At 41.2% G+C, this 20,433-nt stretch overlaps 1 protein-coding gene across 1 annotated transcript in view; it reads left to right on the forward strand.

The window, feature by feature from the left end:
* The window catches only part of RIGI (RNA sensor RIG-I), a 48,068-nt gene extending 28,644 nt beyond the window's left edge, over positions 1-19,424 (forward strand). The window contains exons 14-18 of the mRNA XM_004581059.4: positions 4,931-5,021; positions 5,433-5,603; positions 7,027-7,178; positions 16,733-16,876; positions 18,324-19,424. Of these exons, the coding sequence (XP_004581116.2) occupies positions 4,931-5,021; positions 5,433-5,603; positions 7,027-7,178; positions 16,733-16,876; positions 18,324-18,617 (852 nt within the window). The 3' untranslated portion in view covers positions 18,618-19,424. The remainder of the gene's footprint in view (positions 1-4,930; positions 5,022-5,432; positions 5,604-7,026; positions 7,179-16,732; positions 16,877-18,323) is intronic.
* The last annotated feature ends 1,009 nt before the right edge of the window (positions 19,425-20,433 follow it).

Below are 20,433 nucleotides of genomic sequence, written 5' to 3' on the forward strand. Positions count from 1 at the left end.
CGGGGCATTCAAGGTGAGGACTTTAGCCGCTAGGCCACGCCGCCGGGCCCAACAACTCATTGTCTTAGTCACCCTAGATGACAAGTACCTGTAGATCAAGCATATCATCCTTTTTTGTGCTTTTTGTCAAATTTTTGAATTCTAGCCATTCAATGGGCATTTGATGGTGTTTCACTGGGCTTTTCATTTAAATCTCATTAATGACTAATGTGATTGAGCATTTTTTTTTTCAAGATTTATTTATTTATTTGAAGGCAGAGAGAGATACCGATTGATTGATTGGTCAATCTTCCATGTGCTGGTTCATTCCCCAAATGGTCGTAATGGCCAAGTCTGAGCCAGTTCAAAGCCAGGAGCCTGCAGCTTCATTCTCCCACATGGGTGCAGAGGTCTCGCCACTTGGTCCATCGTCCCCTGCTTACCAGATTCGTTAGTAGGGAGCTAGTTCAGAAGTTAAGCAGACAGTGCTTGAACTGGCACCCGTATGAGATGCTGGCTCTGCAGACAGTGGCTTAACACACTGAGCTATAGCCCCAGCCCCAGCTGAGCATCTTTCATATTCTTGTTAGCCATCTTTATATCTCCTTTCGTAAGGTGTCTGTTCAGACCTTTATTGCCCACTTATAAATGGGTTATCATTTAATTGTTAATTTTTTTGACAGTTCTGTTTATATTCTGAAAAAACATCTCTGATGGAAGTATGATTTGCAGTCATTGTCTTCTGGCCCAGGGGTTGTGTTTTAAATATCCTAACAGACAATTAAACAATATATCTTTTGAAGATTGAAAAGCTTTACATTTTTATATAATGCATGTTTTCTTTTCTGGATTTAGCTTGTAGTATCATAGACAGCTATGAATACCTTGCTTATCTAAGGTCCTGCCAGAAGTTTTGTAGTTTTACATTACACATTTAAGTATACAGTCTGTTCAGAGTTAATTTTTGTGTAAGATGTGAGGTATGTATCAATGCACTTTTTCCCTTGGTACATTTAAATACGTTTCACCAACACTGTGTGTTGAGACTGTCCTTTCTTCATTGAATTGCTCTTGTAACTTTAAAAAAAATCAGTTGACTCTATCTGCATGGATCTGTTTCTGGATTCTCTGTTCCGTCTACCTAAGTGTTTATCCTTCCATGCATTCCACACTGACTACCACAGTGTTATACTAAGTTTTGAAATGAGATAGCATGATTCTTCCAATTTTTTGTTTTACAAAGTTTTACAAAGTTACAAAGTAGCTTTGTTACTTTACCATTCCATATATACGGATTTTCTACATATATGAAAAAGCTTACTGGGATTTTGTTTGTTACATTGAATCCATAGATACAATGGGGCAAAGTGACATCTTTATCAACACTGAATGTTCCTGCCCATGGCAGCACTGTATCCTTCATTTATTCAGGGGTTCTGTATTATTTATGTACTGCTAAGTAACACATTTCCCCCAAAATCTAGTGTTTGGAGATAATAGGCATTTGTTATAATACCCAGAAGTCATAAGGTTGGAAACAACTGTGATTTTCTGACTCAGGGCTCTCACGAGGCTGCAATCAAATTGTAGCCTGTGGCTGCAGTCAGCTCAAGGCTTGTCTTAGGAAGATGAGCTTCCCTGCTCTCTCTCCATAGCTGTTGGCAGGTCATGCATGTGAGCTGTCCCCAGGGCTGCCTGGAACAGGGCAGCTGGCTTTCCCCAGAGTGATCCCAGAGATTGAGGGAGATTCTGCTGAGTTTGTAAACCACAGCAATTTTTGTAAGTTCATCTGGAAAATCCTTAGCATCATATCAGTTGTATTGTATTCACTAGAAGCTAGTAAGTCCAGTTCACACTCAAAGGTAGGGGATTGAATCAGGAAATGCAGATCACGAGGGCTTCCTTAGCAGCTCCCTGCCTCATCTTTGGCTTCTTTTTATGTGTTAGAGATTATACACGTAGTTAATCTACATATTAATTTTTTAAAGATATATTTACTTGAAACACAGGTAGGGATTGAGAGAGACCGAGACTTTTTATGTGTTGGTTCACTTCCCAGATGGCTGCGGTGGCTGGAGCCGGGCCAAGCCAAAGCCAGCAGCCTGGAGCTTTAGCCACTTCTACATGGATGGCAGAGCCCAAGCATTTAAGCCAGTAGGGAGCTGGATCTGAAGCAGAGGTGGAGCCTTAAACCAGTGCTTTGATGTTGGATGCTGGCCTCACAGGTAGCAGCTTGACCTGATGTACCACAATATCAAATATTCATAATGTTGATGTTAAATACGGAACTAAAAATTCCAAATTTCAATTGGTTATTTCTGGTGTTTACAAATATAATCTGTATAGGTTGATATTGTATGCTGCAATCTGGGCTCATGTATTCTTTTTTTTTTTTTTTAATTATTTATTATTTAACTTCAGTAATTACATTGTATTATGTGACACAGTTACATAGATACTTGGGTTCTCCCCACCCCTCCCCAAACCCTCCCACCATGGTGGATTCCTCCACCTTGTTGCATAACCACAGCTCAAGTTCAGTTGAGATTTCCCCATTGCAAGTGTATACCAAACATAGAGTCCAGCATCTTATTGTCCAGTCAAGTTCAACAGCTTCTTAGGTATACCCTCTCTGGTCTGATGACAGAGCCAGCAGAGTATCATCCCAGTCAATTGAAAGCTCCAACATACCATCAGCAAAAATTTACATCATTATGGAATTAATTGACATAGTAATGAGTAACCAATATGTTAAAAGTAAATGCGGGTTCCCAGCCACCTTCTGTGACCACCTCACCTATACTTCAATTTTAGTTTATCACAACATATAACATTCAAAACATAACATGTTATACATAACATCATATCATCTTAAATTAAGGCAAACATGTGGTATTTAACCTTTTGGGATTGGTTCATTTCCCTTAGCATTATGGTTTCCAGTTTGGCCCATTTGGCCACAAAGAACTGCATTTTGTTTTTTTTAATAGCTGAGTAGTATTCCATGGAGTAGATGAACCATAGCTTTCTTATCCAATCCTTTGCTGATGGGCATTTTGGTTGTTTCCATGTTTTTGTAATTACTGATTGTGCTGCTATGAACATAGGAGTGCATGTTGGTTTCTCATAGAACAAGTGTTCTGGATATATTCCTAGGAGTGCTATTGCTGGATCATACGGTATGTTGAATTTGAGTTGTTTGAATATTCTCCATACTGATTTCCATAGAGGCTGTACCAGCCTGCAGCCCCACCAGCAGTGGAGTAGGGTTCCCTTTTCCCCGCAACCTCGCCAACAAGTGTCGTTGGTGCTTTTATTCATGTGGGCCAGTCTTACTGGCGTTAGGTGGTACCTCATTGATGTTTTAATTTGGATTTCCCTTATTGCCAGGGAACTTGAGCATTTTTTCATATGTTTATTTGCCATTTGGGTTTGTTCCTTTGTGAAGTGTCTGCCCATTTCCCGTGCCCATTTCTTGAGTGGGTTGTTTGTTTTGACATTTTGGTTGTTTTGTAGCTCTTTGTATATTCTGGATATTAGCCCTCTATCACCTATGTCGTGTGCGAAGATCTTCTCCCATTCTGTGGGTTGCCTTTTTACTTTGTTGATTGTTTCTCTAGCTGTACAGAAGCTTCTTAGTTTGATGAGGTCCCAATTGTTTATTTTGGTCTTGATTTCTACTGCATCTGGAGTCTTTTTTAGGAAGTGAGGGCCTACCCCTAAGTGTTCCAGTGTGTTTCCAACATTTTCTTCCAAAAGTTTGAAGGTTTCTGGATGTAGGTTTAGATCTGTTATCCATTTAGATCTGATCTTAGTGTATGGTGAGAGATGTGGATCTATTTTTTTGTTTCTGCAGGCTATCAACCAGTTGTCCCAACAGCATTTATTGAACAGACCTTCCCATTTGCCTGGGTTGTCGTTTGTCTTTTTGTCAAAGATTATTTGGCTGTATCTGTGTGGGTTTCCTTCTGGCGTTTCTATTCTGCTCCATTGATCTTCCTCTCTATCTTTGTGCCAGTACCACGCTGTTTTGATAACCACTGCCCTATAGTATGTCCAGAGGTCCGGAACTGTGATTCCCCCTGCTAACTTCCTGTTCTTCAGGATAGTTCTAGCTATCCGTGGTTTTTTGTGCTTCCAGATGAACCTTTGGATCATTGTTTCCAGTTCCATGAAGAATATTTTGGGCAATTTGATTGGGATTGCGTTGAATGTATATATTGCTTTTGGCAGTATAGACATTTTAATGATATTGATTTTACCTATCCAGGAGCATGGGATGTTACTCCATCTTTTGAGGTCTTGTTCAATTTCTTTTTTAAGCAGTTTGTAGTTTTCTTCAAATAAGTCTTCTACATTTTTGGTTAGATTTATTCCCAGATATTTCATACTTTTCTCTGTTATTTTGAATGGTATCTTGCTGGTTAAGTCTTTTTCCATCTTGGGGCTGTTCGCATACACTATGGCTGTTGATTTTTGTTCATTAATTTTGTACCCTGCCACTCTACCAAACTCTCGTACAAGTTCTAGCAGTCTCTGTATTGAGTCTCTTGGCTCTTCTACATAAAGAATCATATCATCTGCGTATAGTGAGAGCTTGACTTCTTCGTTTCCCATTTGGATTCCTCTGATTTCTTTTTCTTGTCTTATGGCCTCAGCGAGTACCTCTAGGACTATGTTGAATAGTAGTGGAGAAAGTGGACATCCCTGTCTTGTTCCAGATCTCAGTGTCATGTATTCTATACATTCAATGTTCTGGACTTTAACTCAAAGTGTAACTTCGAGATTAAACTATCAAGTTACAAAATCTATTCCATCATGGTGAATTAGTACATGGATTCAAAGAAGTTGAACTCAGGTTTGTCAATCTGGAAACTGTCACTTTGTGCAATATTAAAATAATAGAGGGTTTACAAGTAGTGCCCAAATGATAACTGCTTTTCCTTTTTAGGCTTTAAAGAAGTGGATTGAGGAAAATTCCCAGCTTGGCTTTCTGAAACCTGACATATTGACTGGACGTGGCAAAACTAGCCAGGACACAGGTATTGAGTGAATTTAGAATGCCATTCATATAGGAATATATGCAACATTTAAATTATTACATAAGGCTTGGAATCAGTAAGGGTCCAACTAGAAAAGCTAAACCAGTAGAAGACTACACAGTAAATATTTTTGACATTGCTAAAGCTACATAGCTAGTAGGTGCTAGAGCTGGGATTTAAACTCAGGCAGTCCTGTGGCAGAATCCAAGGAGTTAGAGGCCACCTCCAATGTCATTTCTAAAGTAGGCATGGGACGAGACTCTACAGCCCAGTGTTGTTGTGCCATCATAAATATAAAGCACTAATTATGGCATCTGGCATGCAAAAAGCATCCTGTGATTAGGTGCTGTTTTATTTCAAGGGGAAAGTTCCCTCTTTGAGTCATGTAATGTCCTTTTGCTCTAACAGCAGGAATGACCCTCCCAGCACAAAAGTATGTATTGGAAGCATTCGGAAGCAATAGAGACCACAATATCTTGATTGCCACTTCAGTTGCTGATGAAGGCATTGACATTGCTCAGTGCAATCTAGTCATCCTGTATGAGTATGTGGGCAATGTCATCAAAATGATCCAAACTAGAGGTAAGAGAAGCTTGGCTGCCCTCCCTGTGGTCACACAGGCTTGTTTTCTGATTTCTGAGTATGTCATTTTGCCCTTCACTGGGCTCTTGCTGTGGCAAAGTGAACTCTGGAATCACTAGGGGTGACTAAGGTTTACTGATTTGGTCAGAATGAGTGGTTGTTAACAATTTTGTCCAATCACTCACACCCTAGTTTGATTCTTGTCCCAGTGATACAGCTTACTTGCCCTACATGAACTCTCTGAAAGGATAATTTCAGTTTGGATCAAGGCTTTGCAGGTCAACAAGCAGCCCTTTTATGGTCATGCTTGTGGTGCTGCCAGGCTCCTTGTGTTCCAGAAGGGATATCTTGGAGTTCTCTCTCCCACCTGGACTAGACAGTATCCTAACTAGTCTCTCCTTCCTTTTCATTTTTCTAACTTGCCTGAGAACAGCTGCCACATTACTATTCCCCAGAAAGTTCTGAGCATGTCATTCAGCTTCTTTGTATAAAAACTCCAGTGGTTCCTCAATTCACTTGATGTTGAATTTTCTTTTTCTCTTACTTTTATTTATTTGAAAGGGAGAGAGGGAGAAATCTTCCATCTATTGTCTCACTCCCCAAATGGCTGTAGTTAGTTGTCCAAACTGGGCCAGTTTGAAGCCAAGAGTCTGGTTAGGCTTCCCACATGAGTGACAGGAGCCCAACCACTTGGGCCACCTGCTAGTGCTTTCCGGGGCTCACGTGCAGGGAAACAGATGAACAATGAAGCAGCTGGGACTCAGATCAGTGCTAAGGTAGCAGCTTAATGTACTGCACCAGAACACTGGCCTGGTGCTGAATTTTCAACACACAGCACGGACTTACCTTCACAGCTCATTTCCTGTCCTTCTCCCTGGCACAGTGTCCATTTCAGCAAGTCTTTGATTTCTGGTGTGCTGAAGGCATTGCTTGTGTATACTGTTCTTTACTGGCCCTAATTCTTGCAGCTGCCAGTTGTGTCTCATTTGAATGGCTGCAGCCCTTTATAGTTATCTTTGCAAGAACTTACACTTTCCCACCTGTGTTCTGGAGTGTGTGGCTGGATCTCATTTCTGCATTACCTAAAAGGCTGTTGAGGGAGGATCTGTTACTTATCTTGGGGCCTTCATAATATACTGCTGAGGGTTTGCGCTCTTATTGAAATCAGTTTTTGTCTTTCTGACTGTCCAGTTACACTGTGTCCCTGCAGGCCCTGAGCAAGCTGCTGTGAGCGCTCATTTACCCTCATGCCTAATATGTAGGGCTCATCCCATGGTTTAGCAAGCCCAACCTCCTTCCTGCAAGTGGAATGCAGTGAACCAAAGTTACATTTTAAAAATACCTCTATCCTTGGTTTACCTAACCTCAGATTAGACCAGAGTTTTAAGGCAAAACACCAAATAAGAAATGTATTTCCTAACAGGCAGAGGAAGAGCGAGAGGGAGCAAGTGCTTGCTTCTGACTAGCAATGCTGATGTAATCGAAAAAGAAAACATAAACATGTATAAGGAGAAAATGATGAATGAATCCATCATAGAACTTCAGGCATGGGATGAAGCAAAATTTAAAGAAAAGGTAGGTCTTCTCATTTGTGTTATCAATTCAGTGTCTTAGGAATAGCAAACATGTCAGCATGGTTGGTACCTCTGTCCTATTGCAGTGTATTATTTGAACAATAAGTTACTTAGAACAGTAAGTGTAAGTTTCATCCTGCAGTGAACATAAAACTCACCGTTTTGGAGTGTCAAAAAGATTAAAACATGAGTGTAAAATTTGCTCGTGCTGATACCTGAAGGTTTGCTTCTAGTTCCAAAAGGTGAACTGCGTTAGACTTGCTCTTTGATGAACAGTGCGTATCAGGGAGGTACACTGTAACAGGAGGCTAGCAAGAGCTCGGATTCCCTTCAGATCCCACATGCAGCCAGAGTCCTTAGGGAAAGTTTCCCATGCCACTGTGCAGGTGTTGGAAAGTCTATTTGTAGGTGTGAACTACGGTGCACAGCCTGGAGAGGAACACCTGATCTGTTCATACTTTTGGAAGTGGCCTTCATTTAACTAATTTCCTTACTGACACACAGAGGCACGGAAACAGACTGGAAGAACTTTGTTCAGGCTCTGCATACTCTTTCACCTCATCGTCTTGGGTAGCGTTGGATACTGCTGCTCTGGGGAGAACTTTGAACACTAAGGGTCAATGATTCAAGTGCAAGCTCTGCCACGTACAGGTGTGACTCTGACAATCACTGTCTTTGAAACTGTCAACCTCTTCCTTTGTGAAATTGGAAAAATAGTAGTGTCTAACTCAAAGGCCATTGTGAGAAATTTTAAATGAGAAGGATACATTGCTCAGCATAGTACCTGGTGTAGGATATGTGCTACAAATGTGAACATGAGGCCTAGCTGAACTTCATGAAAAACATGACAGCTCAACAGACCAAATCCATGGTGGTCACGACTTAAAAAATCATGAGCTCTGTGCTAGGAAAAGTCCTGAGAAACTGTGCTCTGAAAGGAGTGAATACTAATGTAGGGTGAGGTTACAACTTCATGTCCATGTGCTTTCCTTTAAAAAATTACTGAAGTTTACAGGCTGTCTAAAATTGTTTTCAGTGAGAATTTGCAGGGAAATTCTTCAGTTCCTGTCTAAACTTACTGAGGATAGTTTTCTTTTCCTTGAGCCATTTCCCCATTTTGTAGAATATATGTGTTGACAAGACAGATTTTAAAACCATATTGTGATTGTGCAGCGGGGGTCCGGGGGTCATGTCATCACCTCTGTTCCAGCACAGAGGACAGCCCAACTGCTCTGCTGAGCAGGGGAAGCTTTGCTTCAAAGACTTGGTTGAACAACAAGAAGGTAGGAAAACCTTAGTCCTGCAATGAAGAGGAATTCTTTGGGGCGAGAACCCTTCTGCATTTGTGAAGTCCTGGGGGTTGGATTAGAGCACAATGGTTTTTGAGTTTGAGCTTCAGGCAAAGCTGCAGAGAAGGAGCTAGGTTTGGAGCTCTTGAAGGCCCTCTGCTGGTCACCTGCATGCTGGAGGACCCACAGCTGCATGTGTATGGGTGTCACTGTGGTCTTCTCTGGGCACTGAAACAGGGAGACAGTCTGCAGGGATCAAAGAGCTGCCTTCCATGACAGAAGCTTCAGGATGTCGTGGCATTTCATTAGGGAGGAAAACAGTATAAAGGGTATTGACAGTCTGGTTGTGAAATAATAATCTGAAGTCATAATGAGGAAGCTTGCTTCTCTGTCCCCATGCAGACAGGAGTAAAACAAAGTTCATGTTAAATAAAGAACTTCTCCCTGGATGAGTACCCATGGCTGAATGCAACGGGTGGTGTGTGATTTGGCTTTCCTCCTCCTCAGTGTCTGAAGTTAGGCTGTTTCCAACGACAGGTTGGGGTGGGAGGTCATGTGTTTTATAGGCATACTGCTGTAGTCAACCTCTTTATTCTGTACTGATTTTTAAATAGTTTTAAGCATAACAGTAATAGTGTTACCTTATTAGAATTGGTATCTTAGTTATTGTAACATTTAAAATACTTGATTATTAGTATTTAATTTGTTATAATTAAATACCATTAGATAAAAATGTTTTAAAAATACTGAATGCCTAAGGGGCAAGCTATATTTTATCGTCTTTCTTCATTCATTTCCCCATCTCAAAGTCAGCCCTGAACCTTAATTAGAACCAAATAAAGGAAATTAAAATTTGCTCATAGGAGAATGCATACTAGGCAATCCAGGAATTTTCATTGTGGAAATTGATCCCAAATAATGTATTAACTCAAAATAATGTAGTTTTACAGCAGAATACTGATTTTAAGTAAGCATAAGCTCTTTATGTTTACAAACACAATTTCAGATAGCATGAGATAAGGGATTTGAGATAGGAAAAGTCATATCGGTTTTCCTAACACATTTCTAGGCCTATTTTTAATATAAATCAAATCTGATGTGCATATGAGGTATTGCAGTATTTTCTATGAATGATCAGGAGCTAGTCAGAAGAGAAGAGTCTCACTCGCAGTACCGACAGTATCTGCAGGCACGCGTGCAGCCCACTGGTCACCAGGCCCTGCGCTTGCTTACCTTGTCATCTGCCCAAGACTGCTGAGGTCATTGCACAGGAGTTCCCAGAGCTCACAGCCAGGGAGCAGTCCAGCTGAACAGTCCATCTGCGTCACCATTACCTCTGTCAGCCTGGACAGCAAAGGAGAGCTGCAAGAATTTAACTTCTATATTAGAAGTTAAAAACAAAATACTCTGTTCTTGAAGGAAATGACCGAGTATTTTAGGGATGTGCGAAATCACTTATAGTGAGATCATGCAGTACGTGCCTTTCTGTGCTTGACTTATTTGACGGAACATCATAACCCCCAGTTCCAGCCACGCTATTGTAAACGATAAGATTCATTCTTTCTCATGGCTGGACGGTACTGTGTGCAGGTACCAACTTTCTAAATCTCGATGGTCACTTTGCTTCTTACCATTCCTTAGCCAGTTTGTGAACAGTGCTTCCATAAGCACGGGTGTGCGGCTCTCTTCGATTGCACTTCCTCTAAATATAAGCCCAGTGGTGGGAACACAGGATTATATAGTAGTTCAGTTTTCTTTTTTTGCTTTGTTTTTGAGGAACCACTGTGCCATTCCCCCCAGTCGCTGCACGTCAACGTTGCCTTTTCTCCACACTTGCCAATGTGGATTATCATTTGCTTTTGTGATAACGGCCAATGCTCGTGGAATGAGGTCTTACCGCACTGGGGCTTCATTTTACTTTTCTGATTCGTGATGTGTGTGTGTGTACACTTACTGGCCATCTGGACATCTGCCTTCGGGAAATACTTTTAGTTTTCCTGCCAAGAGTTGAATTATTTATGTTTTTGCCTCTGAGTTGAGTTCCTAGCATATTCTGGATATTTAACCTTTTACTGGATTTCCAGCTAGCAAATATTTCTTCCCATCCTGTAAGCTGTCTTTTCACCCTGTTGATTTTTTTCTCTTTGCTTTGCAGAATCCCTTTGGTTTGGTGAGATCCCATTGGTTTGCTTTTTGCTTTTGTTTCCTGTTTTGGGATCTGGTGAAAAAAAAAAATTGCCAATTCCACAAAAACTCTCTTTATATTCTCTATTGCTTTCATAGTTTTAAATCTTATATTTATGTGAAGTGTTAAATTGTTTGAAATTTTGTTTAGTTTTTGTTTTTTGGTAGTCATTGATTGCTATAAACTTCTCCTCTGGTAGTGCTCTTAGGTTTTGATATGTTGTGTTTTGTCATTATTGCAAGAACATTTTTTAAAAAAGATTTACTTCATTTTTATTGGAAAGTTAGATGTACAGAGAGGAGAGACAGAAAGGATGACCTGTCGAGTCACTCCTTAAGTAGCCACAATGGTCAGAGCTGAGCTGATCTGAAGCAAGGAGCCAGGAGCCATTTCCAGGTCTCCCTGCAGGGTCCCAAGTCTTTGGGCATCTTCTACTGTCTTCCCAGGCCACAAGCAGGGAGCTGGATGGGAAGTGGAGCCTCTGAGATTAGAACCAGCGCGCATATGGGATCCATCATGTGCAAGCTGAGAACTTTAGCTGCTAGGTTACCACACTGGGCCCATTTCAAAAACTTTTCTTTCTTTTTTAAAGATTTATTTTTAGGGCCCGGCTGCGTGGCCTAGCGGCTAAAGTCCTCACCTTGAACGCCCCGGGATCCCATATGGGCGCCGGTTCTAATCCCGGCAGCTCCACTTCCCATCCAGCTCCCTGCTTGTGGCCTGGGAAAGCAGTCGAGGACGGCCCAAGGCTTTGGGACCCTGCACCCACGTGGGAGACCCTGAAGAGGTTCCAGGTTCCCGGCTTCGGATCGGCGCGGCCCATTGCAGCCACTTGGGGAGTGAATCATCAGATGGAAGATCTTCCTCTCTGTCTCTCCTCCTCTCTGGATATCCGGCTTTCCAATAATAATAAAAAAAGATTATTAGTTGAACAATCATTGATCGTTCAGGAATAATTATCTTTGTTAGTTGATCAACTGTTTATTCATAACTAGTCTATTTTCATGCATTTATCTAGTTGCCAAAGTTTTGCTTGTTATTGGTTACTGCACTGTATTTAGAAAGATATTTTTAAAAATTTTCTGATATTGACCTACCACACTATCCCTGAGAGTGTCCCATGTGTTGAAGAGCCTGTGTATTCTGCAGTTACTACATGAAATATTTTGTCTATGGCATCTACTGATTTAGGGTATAATTTAACTTTGCTGTTTCTTTGTTTATTTTATGTTTATGTGTTCTACCCATTTCTCAAAGTAGGGCATTGAAGTCCTCTATTATAATTATATTGAAATGAGTCTCTAATATTCACTTTACGTATTTTGGTCCTCTGACATTTAGCATGTTTACAATTTAATTTCCTCTTGTTGGGTTGAATCCTTTATCCTTGTATAATGATCATCCTTATCTCTTTTAAGATTCATTTATTTATTTGAAAGGCACAGTGGACCAAGAAAGAGCTCTTCCTTTCACTGCTAGAACCTCCCTTCCCCCCAGTCACTCCCCATATGGCCCCAACAGGCAGGGCTGAGCCAGGCTGAAACCTGGAGCCAGGAACTCCATCCAGATCTCCCACGTGAGTGCCTGGGACATCTCCTGCTGCTTTCTGGAAGCTAGACTACAGAGCAACTGGGACTTGAACCAGCACTGCAGTGTGGATGCTGGCATTGTAGTGGCATCACAACAGAGTACCACAAAGCTGGCTACTCTACTTTTTACTGCTTTTGACTTTATTTAATCTAAGTATGGTTTCTCCTGATTGCTTCTGGATATCATTTGCATAAAACATCTTCATCCATCCCTTCAGGGTTAGGGTTAATCTGTGAATGTTTTATAGGTGAAAGGAATTCAAAATAATTCTTAAAATTTGAGTGATAGGGATCATGTTCCTGTTGGTTCATTTCTGAGTTGTGTACTCATCAGGATTGGGCGGAGACTGAAGCCAGGAACTGGAAATTCAGTCCAGATCTCCTACCTGGGTGCCCAGGGCCTGCATTAGCAGAAACCAAAAGCCAGCAGTTGGAGCTGTGTATCAAAACCATGCTTCCAGACATGGGAAATAGTGTCCTCACTGGTCTAAAATGAGTTTCTTCTAAGCTGAACATAGTTGTCTTGTTTTAATTCATTAGGACACTGATTGGGGCTTTTAGTTCATTTACACTGAAGGTCATTATTGAGAGCTGAGGTCTTAGTTCTGTCATTTTGATAGTTTTCCAGTGACCTACACTTCCTTTCTCTGTCTTGTGGTTAACTTGTTTTTCCCTCTCGTACTGTTTTGAGTCTCATTATTTTTTGGTGAGTCAATTATAGACTTTGTGGTTTCCATGAGTCTTTAAAAAGGTATCTTTTGGTTATAAACTGCAAATTACAGCAACTTGGCATTGATTGTAAAATAGGGAGAAGTGAAAGCAATGAGATGCTAGTAAAGTGCTGTATCATTTCACTACCTTCCTCTCCATTCTTTGAACTTTTGATTTCCAATTGTCTTCCTATATTGCCTGCCTCATATTAACATGGTTACTACTTTCGTCTTTGTAATATAGATGTCAATCATTACATACTTTATTTATAGTATTAGAACATTGTCTTAAAAATATTCTTATCTTCTGATATTTTCCTAGTCATTTTAATCTTTAAAAAAAATTATTTTTACTTGAAACGTAGTTTTAGAGAGGAGAGTTAAAGAAGGTCTTCCATCTGCTGGTGCACTCCCCAAATGCAATGGCCAGAGCTGAGCTGAACCAAAGCTGGGAGCCAGGAGCGTCTTCTGGGTCTCACGTGGGTGCAGGGAGGGAGTGGGTATATCACAGATAACTCCCCTTCCTGCTTTAATGTGTGTTTTCCTACTGTTATACCCAAACCAGATACTGTGGTCTTGGGCAAGTGACTTGGTGTATGGATAACTGTGCCAACTGGTGTCTCTCTGGGTAGACAGTTGCAGGAGCAACTGTTTAGCTGGCAGCATCCTCTGTCATGCAGCAAATGACACTTTGTGTTGACAGAAGTGGTTTGGAAGCTTACATAGTAGACCAAAATTTCAGCATTTACCCTATACTAACACACTTCTTTTTTATAGTTCTTAATGGCAGGACTAATCTACCAGGCCAAAGCTAATGCTGGTGGGCATTTACCCTGTATCAGGCAGTCCTGATCATTTTAACATTTAACAGATACCCTCCCAAGTGTCTACAAAGCAAACGGACTCTACTTCCTTTTTTACCCACTAAGGTTCATTTATTTTTATTTGAAAGGCAGATCCACAGAGAAAAGGATAGAGAAGGTCTTCCATTCACTGGCTCACTTCCCAAATGGCTCCAGTGCCAGAACCGAGCCGATCTGAAGCTGGGAGGGGGAGACTCTCTGGGATCACCACGTGGGTGCAGGATCCCAAGGACTTGGGCATTCCTCCTGCTTCCCCACGCCACAAGCAGGGAGATGGGCAGGAAGGGTAGCAGATGAGATAGGAACTGGTGCCCATGAGATGCTGACCCTTCGAAGTAGAGGATTAGCCAATGAGCCGCTGTGACAGCCTCCATTGTTTCCATTTTGTACTGTGGTGGCTCAACAGGCTAATCCTCTACTTTCAAGTGCCAGCATTCCATATGGGCACTGGTTTCTGTCCCAGCTGCTTCACCTCTCATCCCACTTTCTGCTAATGACCTGGGAGAGCAGCAGAGGATGGCTCAAGTCCTTGGGACTCTATTCCCATGTGGGAAACCCAGAAAAAGCTCCGGGCTTAAGATCACCCAGCTCTGCTTTCTGCAGTCACTACGGGAGTGAACCAGCAGATAGATCTGTCTCTCTTCTGTAAATCTTTTTAAATAAAAACAAGTCTTGTTGTTAGTTTTTCCTTTTCCTTTTCTTAACAATCACCCAGAACACTAGGAAATACGGTGCGACACGGCAGTGACAGCACCCCGTGCTTCTGTGGGACAGGTGGTCCTTCCACAGATCTTCCCTCAGGACTCATGGTTTTTAGAAAAAAATAGCTTTGTACTTTTCCTTCTTGTGAGAATGTCCCAATGTCCCTTTCATTTCTGTGGGATATATTTGTTGGGTATAGTTTCTAGGATGACAGTTTTACAATAGCATGTGAGAAATGTTGTGCCATTTCTTTGTAGCATCATTATTTCCTGATGACAAACTCTCTATCATTCTGACTGTTGTTCTTTTAGGAAAGGTGTCTTGAGGGCGGCCAGAGAACTAATGGCATTTCCTGAAGTCAGAGTTTTAAAACTTTAATGTTTCTCATAGTGCATTTAGTTTTATCCTATTTAGTTTTTTTCTGCTTCTTGAATCAGATTTATTACTTGTTAAATCTAAGAAGTGTTCAGTTGTCTTTTAAAAAAAAAAAGAGTTATACTTATTTGAAAGGCAGAGTTAGAGCTTCTGTTTGCTCATTCACACCCCAAATGGCCAGGGCTGAGCCAGACCCAAGCCAGAAGCTGCTTCTGGATCTAACAGGTGGGTGCAGGACCTCAACCACTTTGGCCCCTGCTGTTTTTCCAGGTGCATTAGCAGGGAGCTGGGTTGGAAGTGGAGAAACTAGGATTCAAACTGGCACCCAGATGGGATGTCAGTGCCCGGATGCTACAGCACCACCCCCCTCAGTCATTATTTATGGATTTTTTGAATGCTTTTTAAGTCTTGCTCTACATTCTCCTTCCAAGCCTCCGGTGAAATTGTAGATGTGGACGTACGTCTCCCCAGTTCCTGAGGTTCTGCCTAATTTCAATTTTCAGTTTTCTTCCTGTTAATCCGGATTTGGTGACTTCCTCTGTCACATCTTGTTGTTCACTAACTCCTTTATAGTCCATATTTTTTTGTTATTCTGAATCTCTTTATTCTTCCTTGTTTCAAGAGCATTTGATTGTTCATCAAAGCATTTATACTGTGACTGCTTTAAAACTTTTGCCCAGTCTGATGGCCCAGTGGCTAAATCTTCACCTTGCACGCATCGGGATTCCATATGTGCACTGGATTGTATCCCAGCTGCTCCACTTCCCATCCAGCTCCCTGCTTGTGGCCTGGGAAAGTAGTGGAGGACAGCCCAGTGCTTTGGGACCCTGCACCCACATGGGAGACCTGGAAGAAGCTCCTAGTCCTGGCTTTGGATCAGCCTATCTATTGTGGCCACTTGGGGAGTGAAGAAGCGGTTGGAAAGTCTTTCTCTTTATATATGTGCCTTTCCAATCAAAAAAATTCTGAAACAAAAACAACTTTTGACATACAATGATAATTATTCTCTCTGCCCCCAATTAAGCTGAGCTCTTCCTGTTTCTTGGAAGAAGAAATGAAAACATGAGAGCTTTTTATGCTGTGCAGCACTGATCATATCCCAGTCCACACATGCCTTGTCCTGCCATGGTTGGTTTTTCTTCCTGTGACGTCTGGCTACAGTGAGCCACTGTCCTTCTAGAAGTCTTCCTTCCTGCTAGACATTGCTTTTCTGGTCCTTGGACTACTGAATTTGACTTGCTTAAACTTTGGCTGCAGCCATATGCAATTTGTATTGCTGTGTTCTTCAGTTGCAGGCTGAGATGGAAATACAAGTCAGAAATAATCACCATGTTATTCCTGGATGCCTAGGTGACTGCCTTTGGTCTTCATTCTTGTTTTATTTATATTGTGAATACAGCCAAGGCCAACATTTTGAACTAGAATAGGATCACACTATGCATCTGTTTAACTTCACTAGAATTCAACAATATGCTCAGTGACTGAAGGAGAGAAAAACAAAATTTCTGGACAGTAGGTGTTCAGTCATTTCACTCAGTTGATTTATGCCTGAAGTGGGGCGTAATTATGCTTCCAATAGTCAGTGCATATTACACTTCCACTTGTAAATGCTTCTAAGTCTGCTAACTGGCAGTAAGCATGATTATTTTATAGACATCTTTAGTGCTTTTTAGGCATCTTTGATATTAAGACTGACTGAAGGCAACAGCTGAACACCATTAAATACCAATAAAATCGTCTGTAGGATTTTTACAAATAGGTATTGCATGTCCATGGAAGTTATATATGAATATATCTACCTACATCTTATACTATACTCAAATTTATTTCCTTTTCATATAGCTTCTCCATTTACAGAATGCTGAAAAATTTATCAGAGATAGTCAACAAAACTCCAAACCTATACCTGATAAGAAAAATAAGAAACTGCTGTGTGGAAAGTGCAAAACCCTGGCATGTTATACATCTGATATAAGAATAGTAAAGGTAAGCATCTTTTTAGAAAACTTGGTCATATTTTAACACTAGTTAATGCCTACTACCTACTAGTGAATCAGTTATACTACGGCCTGTGTATTTGGAAACAACTTTTAGTTAAAAAAAAAAAAACACAAACTCTGAACATTCATAAATAAACAGTATTTGGTTACCGTGGAGTAATATGAGCAAGACATGACTACAGGTGCTTGGTTTGCTTCCTTGCACAATAAAGGGCCAAGACAAAATGAAAAGGTGCACTAGGAATGTGGTGCAGGGACGCCTTGGGGTAGGGAGGTGTGTGCAAGGATCAAGGCTCACAGCATCCATCCCGTTTCCCTGCTGAAACCAACCCTGACTGAACCAACCCTGGAGTCTCTGACGCGCAGTGGAGAAGCAGCAGGTCTGCAGGGGTCCCCACTAATGCCACAGGCTCTTGAACCATGTGCTGCCAGAGAAGCCTGCGAAGGACCACAAAGAAAATAATTTGATGAGATTTGAGGGGAAAAAAAAGCCAGACTATTGACTTCCTGTGATAATACAGAGAATTCAGTGAAATCAGGAAAATAATTCACGCTGAGAAATTCAGCAAAATGATAAAAAAAAAATTTAGAATTCTAAAAGACATTTTAGAATTAAATAATAAATAGGGACAGGTGTTGTGGCTTGATGGTTTCAGTTACCATCTGGGATGGCCACATTCCTTAGCAGAGTGCCAGTCGTAGCTTCTCTGCGATCCAGCTCCCTGGGCACACCTGGGAAGCAGGGGCTCAAATATAATATCCTGCCAGTGACAAAAAAGCTCCTGGCTCTTGGCTGGAATCACCTCTGGGGGAGTGAGCCAGTGGATGGAAGATTTATCTCCATCACTCTGCCGCTCAAATAAGTCTAAAAACACAGTGAATTGGGAAAAAAAAATACAGCTTGGAGCCACTATGATAAAATATATCAGGCAGAATTTGATCCTTTTGAAATAAACTAATCATAAAGAATCAAGCAGAAATGAATTTTAAAAAGCAAACAAAATCTTCAAGACTTACAATGATTAAGCAGGCAAACCACACTCTAAAGACCAAATAAACAAAAGTTTTAAAGATATGCGATCCTGAAGGAATGGTAAGTCAGAAATCTGTGCAGTTTAACATGGACTGTGGGAAGAACTGTGTACATACCAGTCCCTGCTTCTCTTGATACACTGGCCCTTCAGGTTTCTTTCGTATGACCTGCGAGCTTCCAAATCCTCTTTCTCCTACGCTGCCTCTCATCTCACTAACACTTGCCTCCCACTTGTATAAGCAGTCGGGATAAGGATCCTAATCTGGCTCTCAGATGAGTCTTTCCGTCTCCCTCCAGCTGCAAAGCCAGTAGGACTCTGTGTGGACTGTTGAGCGTTTAAAAAAAAAAGATTATGTACTGGTTCTCATGCTCTTTTGTGTATTTGACCCCTCCATTTTAGGATTCCCATCACACTGTAATTGGAAATGATTTCCAGAAGAGCTTCGTGATTAAACCACACCCCAAACCAAAGAGGTGTGGGGATCTTGACAAGATAGGAAAGATATTCTGTGCCAGAGCAGACTGCAGCCACGACTGGGGAATCCGTGCAAAGGTCAATGATTTGGAGATTCCGCTCATTAAGATTCAGAGTTTCGTGGTAGAAGACGTCGAGACTGGAAAACAGACGAATCCCTCAAAGTGGAAGGAATTTAATTTTGAGAAGATACCATTTGAAGCTACACAAATGTCCTAACGATCTCAGGGCCTCTAATTTTAATTACAGGCAGTATGCAACTCTGAAGAAATGAGTATGCATGGTCATGGATTGCTACTGTTTTAGTCAACACTGAACTGCATATCACTTAATTCCATCTGTCGAGCAGTTTGTACAATATCATGAAGGTACTTTAGGAAATTCATGGAAAATGAAAGTTCATTTTGTTCCGATAAATTCTGAGATCCTTGAATATTTGGGACCTTGAATATGAGTGTGGAAAACATACATTATGAAAAAGCTTTTGGTATCAACAAACTTATTTTTCCATGAGCTTTGTGAAGTACCCTGGACTAGTTCCATGTACTTACTGGCATGGTAATGTTAAAATTGTAGTAGACAGCTTTTAGTGAAAACACAAATGATATGGTGGTTACTGAGGAGCTATTCTGTTCTTTCATTTTACCTTCACCCTGCTGTACTGACTTATTGCTTCATTTGGAGCTAATCTAAAGTCATTTTAAAGTAATGGTTAATGGACTATTGTTCTCAAGTGGCTTTCCTTTCCACATTGTCAGAGTAAAGCCACCAGGTGAAATGCTGCCATTCCTCACGGATGTCAGCTGATGTCCCGGCTGCTCCACTTCCAGTCCAGCTCCCTGCTCATCCGCCTAGGAAAGCAGCTGGAGAGGGTCCATGTGCTTGGGTCCCTGCACCCAGGTGGGAGATCCAGAGGAAGTTCCTGGCTTTGGCCTTGCACTGGCCATTTGGAGACTGAACCAGGGAATGAAGAATTCATTTCTCCTTGTCTAACTCTGCCTATCAATAAATATTTTAAATATTTAAGTGATTTAATTTAGATGAAGGTGAGTAATCCTGTTTTAAGCTAAAGAATGACAACATACCCAAACTAAAGACAAACCTAGGTTTTCCTTGTTTGACATTTACATACAGGCAAGCCATTGCCAAGAATTAGTCCCAGGAAGAGTTACTTGTTTCTTCATTAACTACCTGTTAGCCAGTAAGTGGGTTTCAAGGAAACTGCAAGGGAGGAATTCTCTCAGACTTTCTATGAGGGCCACATCACCTTAATTCTGAAACGACAACAAAGAGAACTATAGACCAGAATCCCTGGCAAATATAGATGTAAAAATGCTCAAAAAAACCCAATACTAGCTAATTGAAAGGTCATTCACCCAGTCCACGTGGGATTTATCCCTAGTATGCAGGGATGGTTCAACACATGAAAGTAAAAAAAAAAACATGATACATTCCATTAACAAGCTGAAGACCAGGGGCCAGTGCCAGCATCCCATAAAGTATGCTCAAGTTCTTGGGTCCCTGCACCTATGTGGGGAGACCTGGAAAAAGCTCCTTGTTGCTGGCTTCAGATCAGCTCAGCTCTGGCTGTTGTGGCCATTTGGTGAGTGAATCAGCAGATGAAAGCTTGCTCTCTAACACTTTCAAATAAAGTCTTCATTAAAAAAAGCTGAATAGTAAGTATCATATGATTATCTACATAAATACAGAAAAAGTACTTCATAAAATACAACATTCATTCATGATATAACAATAAAACCTTAAACAATTTAGGTGTAAAAGGAACATTCCTTGGGCCCAGCGCAATAGCCTACTGGTTAAAGGCCTTCCATTTGGGTACCAGTTCATATCCTGGCTGTTCCATTTCCCATCCAGCTCCCTGCTTGTGGCCTGGGAAAGTGTCGAGACAGCCCAAAGCCTTGAAACCCTGCACCTGCATGGGAGACCTGGAAGAAGCTACTGGTTTTGGATCAACTCAGCTAAGGCTGTTGCAGCCACTTAAGGAGTGAACCAGTGTATGGAAGATCCTTATCTC

Source organism: Ochotona princeps, chromosome 14 (genome assembly GCF_030435755.1).
Source record: "Ochotona princeps isolate mOchPri1 chromosome 14, mOchPri1.hap1, whole genome shotgun sequence".
Taxonomy (NCBI): domain Eukaryota; kingdom Metazoa; phylum Chordata; class Mammalia; order Lagomorpha; family Ochotonidae; genus Ochotona; species Ochotona princeps.